This window comes from Cariama cristata, unplaced genomic scaffold (assembly GCF_000690535.1).
Source record: "Cariama cristata isolate BGI_N322 unplaced genomic scaffold, ASM69053v1 scaffold13433, whole genome shotgun sequence".
Classification (NCBI taxonomy): domain Eukaryota; kingdom Metazoa; phylum Chordata; class Aves; order Cariamiformes; family Cariamidae; genus Cariama; species Cariama cristata.
In genome coordinates, this window is record NW_009610206.1 from 20,986 (window position 1) to 35,196 (window position 14,211).

Here is a 14,211-nt window from a genome sequence, read left to right on the forward strand (position 1 = left end):
TAGTGATCCTAGTTCATACTTCATAACGCTTCTAGAAAACTCTTTAGTTGTATCACTCCTTGCATAAGTTTCAGACATTGCAAGATGTTCATGCTGATATTCAAAGACAGAAAACTGGCTGTTACACCACCCTCAGTATGCCAACGTTGTGCATGCAGGAACACTGCTTGGCCAACCATGCCGAGGGTAACAGCACACACTCATTTCGGTCGTACCAGAACAGTAACAGATCCCTTTGGCTACATTTAACAAAAACTGTTGAAACTCTTTGTTGTACACGTAGTATCACAAACATGCAATATTATACTTCTGCCATTTTTGGAGCTGACAAGTTCCAGCAGATTTTGAGAAATCAGATAAGCTACAAGCAGATTCATGTTTAAGGCCTGTTGTTCAGAATGTGCAGCTGTAACTGCAGGTAATGAATGCTCCTGCAGCGGAGCTTCAGAATGTTACGTCTCAAGACTAAAAGAAAAGGAAGAAAGAAATTTTGATACCTGACATTTCAGGGGGAATACACCGCTATGAAATATTTCTAAGAAAGAGTTCTCCATTTCCACCTTGAAATACACATTTTTATTCCACAGTGTTTAATTAGCTTTATGGCCACTTCCTTGGAAATGAAATGTCAATCAAGTAAACAGTTCACATTTTCAAAACAAGCACTTACCAGGATACATCTTAATGATCGTGCTAAGCCTGGCAATTTTGCTATCATCATACTTTTCTTCTTCAATCTACATAATAAATTACTCTGTACCATACAGCTTTCATTCTTCTCTTTTCTTCAAACACAATTGCTTTACTCATGTTGGATTTTAACAAATTCACATGCTCAAAGATATTCTCCTAAAAAAATTATCAGGTCACACACCAACATGGCAATTGTAAAAATAGTAATAAAATTGTTGTCATCCTTACAGACTAGCATCCTGCTAAGTCAAAACCTCTCTGAGCATTGTAAAGGATGGAGGGCCAAACATAGGTCTCGGCCAAGTTAGTGCAATTCTGTTGACTTCAAAAGGAATGCATCCGCCCTGTGAGATTCCTTCTGTATAAAAGCTTCCTTGGAAGGTTAATGGAAATGAAGCTTTCATTCTATTCTAGATTTTCAAAAGGGACAATTTATCCTTTATCACTGGGCAAAAATGAATTTTCCAAAGTATTAATGAATTTCTGTCTCATCCATGCTTTGAAGTTTCGATACCATTCTAAAAGCTTTTTTCTCCTTTGAATCTTTTCTTGTAAGCTCATTTTTTTTTCTTTCTCTAGAACAGCAGGAAGCTCTTTCCAGTTTTTAATAAAGATAAATGGAGCCCCCATGGTTTTTAATAATTGTAATGGAGCACTGTGGTACATTGATGAATTTCCGCAATCACCCGGCGTCATTACATCTTCTATAACAGGCAGAGATCCATATGAACAAGCTTCATAAATTCTATAGCATTCTGTATTTATTCCCACTGGGCACAGTGTCAAATCACTCTGCAGCAAGGCATCCTGATAGTTTTTGAAACTTTCATTTGTTTCTTGAGGCTGCCACCTAGGAAAGTAAAGGGGTTGAAAATTAACATTTTTCCCACAGGCATTGCAATGAAAAAAATAGAGATATGCTTTAATTTCAATTATTTATAGAACTGAAAATGTTGTCAATGTAAGAATTTTATATTACACACACAATCAATAGGCTTTCACTGTCAGTCTTAACTATTCTTAAGGAGTCTTCTAAAAATTTATTGAAAACATCACTGTTAAAAATAGACTGTAAGACTTTTTAGATATGGTCCTTTTAGGAAATTATTAATACTTAGAAGTGTAAGAAATAAAACATCCAGGGAGACACTCAATGGACTTTTTAAGGAATTTTTTTTTTGGTCTCAAATGCTTTATATCAGTAGAGGTTTGCTCTTCAAAAGTCAGGATGTAAAGCAATCCGTTAACCTGAATCCATCTGCCTGAAGTGCCTCAGAAAGTCTGTGAGACGAGTTTATGTCACAGATACAATCCATCTCCTGAGATTCTTCATCAGGGTACCTGAGGTCTTCCTAAGCACTACTGTGCCTGCTATCAAATGTTTTACAGGTATTGCTTGGCAAAATTAACTAATACAATCAGAACCCTATTCCTGTTAGTGAAAAGATCTGTTCTACCTACTTGAAATAAAGAGCTATGCTGTACAGATTAAATCCAGTCTCTTATATGGAACACAACAAAATACAGCTGTATTTTTCTTTTACTAAGACATTAATACACACAAGGTACAAGACAAATATTTCTTCTCCCACCATAATCAAACGTACATATAAGAAAAAGACGGTCTTTCTATGTAGTATACGTAGATATTTCTATGTATTTAAAAACATGTTTTATGTAAAATATAGCAACAGAAAGGCTGTTATGTTATGAAGACCTATACAAAGAGTCTCAACAATGTTCTCTGTTTTAATTATGACTGGTTACCTTTATTTGTACTATTTTTAAACACTCAAAAAAGTATTGGTAATAATGAACCAGGCCAAAAAGTTTGAATATTTTCAGAAAGTAAATAAAAGTCTTACTGTTCTCTGGCTGCAATCCAGCAAAGTTTGTCAAGCCCATCCTGCTTCAGAATTTCCATCAGGGTTTCCCTAGAAGAGTTCTTATAAACCGTTCCTAAGAAATTACATAGATATGATCTCGGATCATGTAGCATTGACCAGCTGGGTTCTACAACTGGAAAATTTCTGTAGCTGTAAAAACAATGTATACATTAGAAAACTGTATGTTTTATGTCAAAGAAAAAACATTTTGCACCATTTCATCTTTACTGCAGCAGATTCTAAGACTAAAACCACCTATTTGTTGCCAATCCACATCTATAAACACAGACAGACCTACAAACAAAGCAGTGCAAGTCCTGTCCTAAAAGTTGGTCTTTATTCCCTTTACCCCCAGCACTCTCTTCAGAGGCTTTCCAGAACACTCACATCTTCTTTTGACATCAGAGATATTATGTGTGCATGTCAGGAAGTAGCCTTGAGAAACATGCTTTTTCAAAAGCAGCTGTTCTTGCCGCAACCACTAGTTTTGACTGAAACCGCCAGGTTAATGGTAACTATGGAGTTTAAGTCTCACCTAACTTAAGTCTCTGGGCATGCTGATCAATTGAGAGTACCACTGGTAACCCCTCTCAAAGGAAAATCTCACTTTGATCTGGGTGGACTTCATTCATCTCATCTTTTGGCTACTTAACAGCTTGTCGTCCAAGCTATTTAACTTGTCTTTTTGGACTCAACAAAACCAATGCAAAGTCCTGGGATCCAATGTAAACTGTATGCCATCCTTTTAGACATGTTTTCACTACATCAGGCATTTTTTTGACTGATTCCTCAAATCTTACATCACTTATTTTGGTCAGCATGACAGCCAGTGAAACACTGCTTTGGCTGAAGGTCTGGCACTAACTTTTTCATTACATGAACTTAGTATTTTTCTGGAACAGAGGAATGTTAAAAAAGTTTGTGCTCCTTCACGTTCTCAAGACAGACATTCCTTCTAATGTTACTCTTTTTGATGGATCACTGTTCTACTTCCCTGTTGTTTCTTTTTTTGTAAGAAAAGCTATACCCTGATCCCAATTCTTTACTGGTTTCAAAGGTAGTCTCTATTTCACAGTGATTTCTTCATTGTCGTTAATAGTTCTAAAGACATACTGAATTTCTTTACCTTCCCAAATTTTGAATGAACAGTCCTTTCCTCGTTCTTCTCCTGTGTGATGAATGTTAATTCACCTACTTTCAGAAAACCATTTTTCCTTCACGTCAAATATTTTTGCAGGATTCTACATCGTTATTTTCCCTCCTCACTTGGAAAATCTGGCACATTTGCATACCTTTAACCACAATTTTTACAACTGTTGGTCTGCAAGGGCTGCAAAGCCCCATTCTGATACCTGATATTTCTCCACCCAGCTCTGTACCCCAGTTTACTGTTGTAACTGTTGCTGCTTTCTGTTATCTGTCACTTTAATCCTTGCATCTCAAAACTCAACTTCTTTTTGCTTAGGAACTTCCAATGCCATCAAGAATCCAAATTTAGTGTATTTCAATGACACTGTGAGCAAGTTCAAGCTATGTATAAAAACTCCATATAGTTTGCCAACTGGCTCAACACAGGATATTGAATTCAAATTCAACACAAGATATGAAAATAATCCTGTATTCTTTTCATCTTATATTACCATAAGTAGCTAAAACACTATTAACTCTGTTAATAAGGAGTAAAAATGCATCTAACTGACACAAACCTTTATTTACTCCACATAGTTTGAGCACTAAGTATAACAAAAATGTTTTTGTGAGTAAGAAGTTAAGTCAGTTTACGTTACTGTGCTACTGGAGTATACGAATTCCAAATGGGAGGCATCAATTTCCTTTTCAGAACCATAAACAGGGGCTACAAAAAGCACCACCAGTACCACCCCTTTCCTTTCCTAAACAAACAGTAGTTGGAACTTAAATACATAAATATATTTTAAATCCCCATGTCACTGGTACATATTACATCAGCAATTATGATAAATCTCAAGAGCAAATCTACTGAAGAAAAAATAAACAAACAGAAAGCCTCACCAGACACAGGTTCATTTTTCTTTAAAGCTCCTTATATCCTAGCATTCTTTTATCATTTTTATTGCTAAATGCAATTTCCAAAGATTCCAACTCTTGATTTAGAAAATCATTAATCAGATCATGTTCTACAATTTACTTACTAGAGTTGTTTTGGGCATCAGCAGTAACGTTCAGACTTATTTTTCATACCTCATGCATAGCAATTAAGTTTCGAGTGCAATTTGTGTCTATAGCACTTACGTAGCTACTCCTAAAGGCCACTGGAAAATATCTTCTTCATTTACCAATGTGTAGTCATATGTAACAAAGAGTAGATTTACAAATCCACCATTTCTTTTCAGGTATGGTTGAATCCATTCATTCTTGCACTGCTCATTTCCAAGCAGCACAACCGCTACACGTTGTATTTTATGAGTCTGAATTAATGTTTGTGCGTAATGCAACCACTGAGCGGCGTAAGCAATCTTTGCTTTTTCTCTTCCATTCAGAACTAACACAACATTTTCAGCTTCAACTGAGAAGTAGCCAGGAACTACAGATGGACCAGTGATGAAGCTGTGAAAACCAAAATACAAACAATAAACATCCTTAAGACAAATTATCGACCTTAACCCTCTAAACATCCTTACTATACAGTCTGTACTCCAGAGATTTTTTTTCTTCAATAAAGTAAATGCAATGTACTGCAAAGTAACTGTGCGACTGTAACCATTTCTGTTGTTAGTATCTACAGCTTAACACAGGAATAAAGCTGCCTTCATCTTTATTCATGAAAAAGGAGATTTAGACTTAAATGAAAATAAGGTATTTTGTCAATAAATTAGAAATAATACCATATTCAAACCTCAAAACATGGGTAAATCAATGAACCTTAAAAAAAGGACGCACTCTGATGTTCACTTCAGGTCAAACTTTTTCTTAATTCCAGTAATAACCAATGAATACTGTATTAGAACAAGAGAGAGGCCCTCCCCAAAATCTGTGAAGAGTATACGAAACCAGGCATCATTATGAAGGACAGTTAGCTGGTCTGGCATACTACTCTTCTCTGTAATTTTGGTTAAGGTCAGACCAAAAAACCACTGTGTCATCTGATACTGAGTAGAATCTGTAACACAAGAAGTACCTGTCTAAATGTAAACTTACGTTGCTTGTGTGACCCAAGTCAAACTTGCGGCTCTGATGTAAGTTAGTAAGCACAAACTTTTTATGTAGAAAATTGCATTTCTAGATCTTGTACAGTGTATTTAACAGAGGAATTTCAATCATATAGCAAAATCATTAAATCACTAATCATTTACAAGTATCTGACAGCACCCATTTATGACCTGCAGTGAAGCAAGCCAGTGTTTGCCAGCTCCTGCTCTTCAGTTAACTGCTGTGTTAACAGACTATTGACTGAACTCAACGGATTAGGATTACACAGCTTGGGAAAGAGGAAAAAACTAGCAAATTTTTTTTTTTTTCCCAAGAGTTAGTTTGGTGTTGGTTTTCTAGGTCTGATGTATTACTACAGTTTTTCAGCTACCAGCAAAAACTTAATTTAGAATAAGCATGAGTTTTAACTCATGAAGTGCTGAGACTGACAGCTAGTTTCAATGCAAGTGTGCTTAGTGAGGAAAAGAAAATTCACAGCAAAAGCTGTAAAAACTACTCCAGTGAGGTTATCTTAAGCAGACTGACCTTAGGGAAGCATATTCTAATCCTGAGTAAAGCTGACATGCTGCTGGCTGGGTGGGAGTGGCATATTTTGCAGCCAAGGTTCATGAGACATGATTTGAAATCAAGACTTCAAATAGATTAAATGTAAGTCAGGTCAAGACTTAAATCCAAAGTTTAAAAGACAATGTGAAAAGAATCACTGAGATTCAGAAGACAGAACACCTCCAGCATCGGAATGGCTAGAACAGCAAATAGGATATGTAGTCGATCCAGGGACGACCCTGTAAAAAGAGACCTGGGGGAAAAGGGTTTTACCTATGGACACAGTGTTATGAGGCCATCAACTTTACAGGAATAACAGGATGTACAGGTGGGGAAGCAATGACCTGTGTGTAGGAAAATACAAAGTTTGACAGCATAAAATTTTAGTGGGGGAAAAAAGAAACACTACGGAAATCCCATACTTTAATAATAAAAACACAGTGCTAAGGTTGTACTATTAACTCCCAGTCAGAACACAATTGGGATTGGGAAACGTAAGGGAGATTACAGAAGCTGCAAAATTAAGGCAGTACTACTAAGAGATTTTCACTACTCACACAAAGGCTGGATCAAGGACGGTATGGGGAGATTACATTTTTTGGACTCGATAAACGACTTGCTTCCTATCAAGTCCTTGCTTTTCCGTATCAGTATTAGAACCCATATGAGAAGATGCTATTCCAGACTGGGTCTTCCAGACCTAATTCCAAAGGTGTTAGTCAGACAGCCATTCAGTAATAGCAATATGATTAAGTTTAACACTGCAGCAGGAGAGAACATACCAAATACATCTACCGCAGAGATACTCCATATGCAATAAAGGACTTACTTAAAAATGAGAAAATCAAGAAAAGAACTCTGAAAGGATTAGCCCAAGTAACACGAAGCTTGCAAGGAGCTTGTAGACTGTTCAAAAACACTGTGTAGGAAGCCCAGGCATGCTGTGTGCCTCAGTCCAAAAAGGAAACAACACAGACCCCCAAAATCTCTATGGCTTAATAGAAAAGTCAGGGAGGCTGTCAAAGGGCAGCACTGAAAACTATGAAAAGTTTGCCCAAAAAAGGAGGACACCAAAGCCCATAAAATATTGCTCATGCAATGCAAACAGAAAATTAAGGCTAAAAGCAATTTGAAAAGCACCTTGTAAAAGGATGTTCTGGCTGACAGGTAAATGTTCTTTAAATATATGAAAATCAAAATATATAAAAAATATACCAAAAAGACAACTAGAGAACTGGAGGGACAACAGTTTGAAAAGTGTTTAAAATGGGATGACAAAGCCATAGCAGACAAGATTCCCACAGCTAACTCATTCTTTTCAGCAAGAAACAGAAAGTAAAACACCACAAGTATTCTGTCAAATGGAGGACTTGGACCTGGACAACATTCACTTGAGAGTGCTGAAGGAACACAAACACGGAATCGCAGAACTGCTGGCAAAGGTGTGCAGCTGTCATTGTGAAGAGACACTACACCTGATGAGAAGAGGTCCGCCAGTGTCATTCCCATCTGCAAAAACAACTTGAGAGGACTCTGGAGCAGACCAGTCAGTATGAATTCCCTCTCTGGAAGACTCTAATAAATAGTAAGATCACTGGATCTTATCAAAAGGTAAGATCACTGATCACATATGTGGATAAACACTGCTGGAAATGAGTAATCCTGTCTCACTAACCTGATGGAGATCTACAAGTGCCTCAATAAGAACACAGATAAAGGGGATTCCATCAACATAGTGTATTCAGATTTTCAAAAAGCTTCACCAAAGGCTATTAAGGAAAGCAAACTGCCACAAGCTATCCTTGGCGGAATCCTTTGGCAGGTAAAGGAATCTTTGCTGGTTAACTCTGTTGATCAATATACTTTCATTCTGGCATGAATCGAGATGGTTGCAATTTGCCTAAGGAGGACAGGAGAATGGGACTTAAGAACTGCTGAACAATTGGGGTTAACAGGGATTGGGGGAAGGCAGCAGTGAATGTTTATAAAATAGAGTAGGTGTGACTCTCAGTGGAACAGAAATTTAGGAATGCTCTTACTTAACAATAAGAGATGATAAGTTGGGCTCTCCCTCCTCTACAACATCCTCCTAGATGACACAAGAGAAAGACGTGAATTGCTTTAGGCCAAGGAAAGTGCTAAACACTGCTCTCCTACGTCTTCTATGAATGCGCCAACACATCACTAAAAATCCACAGCTACACAGTTCCTTCTCCACTCGTGTTTTTAAGTAAATGTCCCTGCATTTCATGCAGAAGTTGATACTTTCAGCATTCTTTAGACAATGTCCTGGTTTCAGCTGGGATAGAGTTTTCTTCCTAGTAGCTGGTACAGTGCTACGTTTTGGATTTAGTGTGAGAATAATGTCGATACCACACTGATGTTTTAGTTGTGGCAAAGTAGTGCTTACCCTGAGTCAAGGACTTTTCAGTTTCTGATGCTCTGCCAGCGAGGAGGTGCACAAGCAGCTGGAAGGGGGCACAGCCAGGACAGCTGACCCCAAACTAGCCAGAGGGATATTCCATACCCTGGCATGCCCAGTATAGAAACTGGGGGAGTTGGCTGGGAGGACTGCTTGTCGACAGGCTGGGCATCGGTCAGCGGGTGGTGAGCAATTATGTTGTGTATCACTTGTTTTTCTTGAGTTTTCTTTCTGTCTCTCTGTTATCTCCCTTTTCATTACAATTATTATTATATTTTACTTTATTTCAATTATTAAACTGTTCTTATCTTAACCCACGGGTTTTACCTTTCTTCTGGGAGGAGTGAGCGAGCAGCTGTGTGATGCTTAGCTGCTGGCTGGGGTTAAACCACAACAGTCCTTTTTGGTGCCCAGCATGGGGCCCAACGGGTTGAGATAACAACAAATCTGACTGGAGCACGTTAGAACAAATTTGTTATAAGTATTCATTATAAGCGTTCAAACAGTCGCTGGTCACAATGTTGACTGATTTGCCCTCAAAGTTGGTGTGCTTGTTCTTAAAGTTGTGTTATGTAATTGCTTACTCACAGTATACGCTCCCTGTTGTGCCAGCTTATCACCTGTGGGAACTGGGCTAGAGTTACCATGTTGTACGTTCTAACACTGGCTTAGGATAGGATAGAACTGCTGGTGGTGAAACCAGTCTGGTATTTGTACTCAGCACTGCAGTCACCTCTGTACTTTGGGAGCCATCTATTGGAAACTATCAATAATTACACGTTTTACCTCAGCGAGCCAACCTACGAAGGAGACATCTTCCCACATCTTCTTCTCTGCCAGGCTAATTACAACAGTGTTCTAAAATTTTGAAATTTTTTAATATCCTTGGGATGTTGAAACCAGTATGTTCCTAGTGCTAGGAACTAGCACGTTCCTGAATGTGGTTCAGGTCTTGTTTAGGGTTAAGCAACCATCTGCGGCTACTCCGACCCCTGCGACAGGCACTGCAGCTACTGAGACCCCTATGACAAGCACTGTGGCTACTCAGACCCCAGTGATGGGTGACACAGCTGAACCAGAGAACCAACCCGTGCTGGCACCATTCGCCCCTATACACAAGAAGAAATGGACACAGAAGTCAGCTCGTTTAGTAAAGGAGGATAAAGCAGGGCCATCACAAGAACAGGAGGATGAGGCAGAACAAGAGGTAACCACTCAATCCCTATCCCTGAGTGAGCTTTGGAATATGCAAAAAGATTTCAGCTGTCATCCAGGTGAGCACATTATCACTGGGCTGCTCTGATGCTGCGATATGGGGGCTAGTAGCCTGGAATTAGAGGGTAGGGAAGCCAAGCAGCTGAGATCCCTTTCCAGGGAAGGGGGCATGACAAGGTGATTGGAAAAGGGACACAAATCCTCAGCCTCTGGAGGCAACTCCTGTCAAGTGTGAAGGAAAGGTATCCCTTCAAGGAAGATGTTATACGTCACCCAGGCAAGCAGACCACCATGGAGAGAGGTATCCAGCACCCAAGGGAATGAGCCGGACTAGAGATGATTACCATGACCTGAACAATATGCAGCCACCCCCAGATCCTGACAAAGTCCAGCGCACACAAACTATGTGGCAGAAATTTGTACAGAACACACCATCGTTGTATGCCAACTCACTGGCATTAATGACCTGGAGAGATGAAGAGGCACTGATGGCAGATGAAGTGGCTCAACAACTTCTTTGGTGAAAACGTGAAGACATCAAAATCTGCATCAAATATGTGTATTTTCCATCATAAATATACAAAATGGGCTTATTCATGTAACTATGTTCAAGTGATATTCTGGCATTTTTGTGTCTTTAGATCTGATATTCTTTAAAAAACATTCAGGAGAGCTCTACATTTTAACAATCACTAGACTTACCAGAAAACTGCACAGCAGCACATTTCTCCAAATACGTTGCCTCAGCTAGTTCCATCTAGCCTCATCTAGTAATCAAATGGAGATCATTTACCTCAGCCAGGCAATAAAGAAGATAAGATTTTTCTAGAAAAAATCTTATAACCAGCGAGCAGCCAAAATAATACAAAATAACATTTCCAATTTGAGCAAAAAGTAGAACTTCAGCTATTTCACTTCAGAATCCTAATCATTAAAATAAGTTAATTTGCATATTTTCTATACTTTGCACAACAAGTTCCTACTAGCCTGTCAAATTTTAACCTCTGTTATGTTGGTTCCCAACTTAAACTTTGTATTTTTATAGGATCTAGCATCCAAGTTGAAGTTAAAATAAAGACTTTATTATCCCTGGTTCCTCTAAGCATAACAAGAAGATATTTAAGTGCTCGTACAGAGGTCTTTCTTTGACAGATGCATGCCCTAAGGAACCATGTGAGGTTATTATTCATCTGAAACAGGCACATCAGAGAGAAAATAACCATAATCAGTCAAGTGACAGACTCATTAAGTGCAGCAAATTATTTTCATATTATAAACATGAAAAGCAAAGGCTTGAAAAAATTCCTCACGTCCATACCAAGGAGACAATCTGTCTGGTAGAGTGCCATTGATTTCTATAGCTTCTGAGATTTTAATTCTGGAAACAAAATAGTCTCTTCCCACTAAGCTAACACTACAGGCACTGGTTCCTATTCAAAGAAAGTATTGTATCCTTTCTCCAAATTTGTGAATGGAAAGCTCTATTGCTCTGTCAAGGAGGCTACCAAGATGCAGTAGCAACATTCATAGTTGATTCTCTAATCGTGTAGGATCAGGTTACATTCGCAGACAAGGAATACAGCAATTTTTTTAAAGACTATGTCATTTTATCTATTTCCTTAGATGTAAGACAGAGTGTTTAATAATTGCTATGTTTAAAATATTTGTAATCACTTTGAATGTGACATAGGCATTACTGAAAAGATTTGATGGCCTGTACCATGTACTTGGTCAGATTCATTGATACACAATTCAAAGTGGTAAAAAACTTATGTGATTACTTAAAAAAAAATCTTTTCAATTCAAAATCACATATTTACTTCAAACATTACCTGCAAATTTCAACTAAAACCCTGTGTTACTGTGTGAGGAAAAACTACCTTTCTGAAGCAACACATTTTTCAGAAGTTAAATTCACTTAAGTGTGCAATTTATGCTTTAAAAGAAAACTTTTGTAACAGATGGGTCCTGGTGCAAGTGATTAAATGTTGTAGGAGAGCTACTACTGAAGACTGGCAAACTGGCCAAACAGATGAAAAATCCTTCAGCTCTCACTGTATCTTTACAGAAAGCCTTAAAAATGGTATTAAATAGGACCTCAGAGAAAAGTTGTGTATCATTCACTAAACAATACAAAACGTTGGACGATAGTCTTAAAACATGCATGATCACAGATCAAAATCCATTTTTAAAGCAAACAATGCTTCAAGTGTAATCTTCCTTTACGTATAAAATTTTGCTTTGCAAATCAAGCAGTTAACCAGATGCTGGGTCTCACAGATTGTTTTTGTTATAAACAAACAAATTACAGTTCTGATACAATCCTATTCATGACTGAATGAGTGAAGACCCTTTTTGTGAATACAACAGAAACCAAACAGCAGGAGACATCTTGTCTCACAACTCCATGCTTCTTTCAGTCAACTATCAGCCTCAAACTCCAGTTCTTAAGACCGTCCTCAGGGTTGTATTTCCCCCTCTCCTGAGGTCTTTTGGCTGCCCTCCCTCTCAGCATTGGTAAGTCTTCCATGTTTCTTTCAAATACACATATCTTCATAAAACAGCAGATGAAACTGCTCCTTAGTTTTCTGTTTTTTCATAGTGACATGTTTGGGCTACAATTTGCTGGTTTTATCAAGTATGTGTTTCCATGAACAAATGTAACCGTTCATTCTTTGTGATAATTTTGAATTGGAAGTTGTGTGCATGTTCCATAGTTATCAAAACCTGACAAAATTAAAGTATTTGCAACTGACATTAAAATAACCACAACTTTGAGATAGACAAAATAATGCACCTGTGCATCTTATCATGTTCTTTAACTTTCCAATGCATCATTTGTTAAAGTTAAGATAACTGAAGTCAATATCATGCAGCTAGTACCTGAAATATGTTTTTCCTGCTTTTTGGCTTCCTTCTCTCCACTGTGCAGTCGCATCAGCTGGCTCAAGGTGCCCTCCAAAAATATGTTGCCAAAGGTAAAGACCTACATAAATGAAGATATGATAGAGAACTTGAATGCACAGATCCTAGCATTTCTGGGAAATGAAAAAGCATAATAATGTAAGAACTCTGGAAAGAAATGCCAGAGCTTCTTATATAATATGGACACTGCTTCCCAAATTCTGTATGACTTCAGATTAGTTAAGATTAATTTTTTCACACATTGGGGCATTTAAAAAGATTATTTGGCTGTCAAAATATCAGTAGATGAAGATATACCACACTACCACTTCTGTTCGCATCTCACATACCACTTAAAAACGAGCAAATATTAATCAACATTTTAAGGACAAGCATACTTCTCTTAAGCTTTTGTGAAACACACCAAATTTTTGTGATGGAATGCATCACTCTGTAATATACCAATGTGTTCTACAATGCTACAGGAAAGTTCAACCGAAACTTGAAATTTTACATTATCAAAAAAGTGAAAATAAGAACAATGATATGTCTTTAGCAGTAGTTAAAGAACTTGAGAGGACCTTGGCCCCAAGTTTATGTAGAGAGAAAACTCAGTGTCTTCTACAACAGAAGAATTTCCAAGTTCATCAGTGGCAGCAGTACTGCAGCACAGAAAATGCCTTATTTCTCTCTGTGGGATGCTTTATTTCACAAAGTATAAATGTGACAAAAAAAAATATTCTGGTTTAGCCAAATAAGAGGCCCATCCTCGTGTTGTATTGTAAGCTACATTGCATTCAAAAAGTAACTCTGTTTCTCTGCTATTTGAGCCATTTTCTTTGACAGATGTGAAAAACAGCCTCCAAAAGAACTGATACAAAGAAACCGGAGTCTAACTACTCTTGTATTGGTATTGACATAAATTTGAGTAACAGCTACCACTTCCTTAATGCTCTTCATGTACAGATATCCATATTATTTAATCATATACATAAATTTTAGTCATTAAAATAAGGTAAAGGGTTGTATCAGAAAGGTTAAGTGATCAATAGACATTGATTACATCTGCTTACCAATTGCTGCTTTGCCCCAAATCTGTACTCTAAGCCTAGTTTGTTCTAGGTGAGATCTTGCACTTTTTATCATCTTAAGATTAGCTTCATATCTCTGCTGAGAAGCAACCAGTTCGTTTTTCTCGTCCCCTTCCCATGGATTCCACTCCTCATTTCCCAAGGCAACATGACCTAAGAAACGCCAAAGCATAATTTACATTAAAACCCCCCAGATTTACAAATTTGGAAAACTGACGAATTTTCAGGACTTCAGAATTTCGAACTGCACCCGACAACCCTCCCG

At 37.8% G+C, this 14,211-nt stretch overlaps 1 protein-coding gene across 1 annotated transcript; it reads right to left on the bottom strand.

Annotated features, from left to right (window-relative positions):
- Positions 1-319: 319 nt before the first annotated feature.
- On the bottom strand, positions 320-14,092 carry TMEM5 (transmembrane protein 5). The gene is made up of 5 exons (XM_009697796.1): positions 13,929-14,092; positions 12,835-12,937; positions 4,851-5,165; positions 2,559-2,729; positions 320-1,543 (listed from the first exon to the last, which is right to left on the bottom strand). Exons 1-5 carry the CDS (start codon positions 13,999-14,001, stop codon positions 1,126-1,128), a joined length of 1,080 nt encoding a protein of 359 aa, XP_009696098.1. The 5' UTR covers positions 14,002-14,092; the 3' UTR covers positions 320-1,125.
- Between the last annotated feature and the right edge of the window lie 119 nt (positions 14,093-14,211).

What these genes read in the sequence shown, in the direction of transcription:
- TMEM5 (XM_009697796.1), bottom strand. Translation starts at nt 14,001, where the DNA reads ATGATAAAAAGTGCAAGATCTCACCTAGAACAAACTAGGCTTAGAGTA. An exon ending in GCAGGAAAAACATATTTCAG is followed by an intron (nt 5,166 to 12,834) that starts GTACTAGCTGCA and finishes TGGTTTTCACAG; the next exon opens with CTTCATCACTGGTCCATCTG. An exon ending in TGGCCTTTAGGAGTAGCTAC is followed by an intron (nt 2,730 to 4,850) that starts GTAAGTGCTATA and finishes TTGTTTTTACAG; the next exon opens with CTACAGAAATTTTCCAGTTG.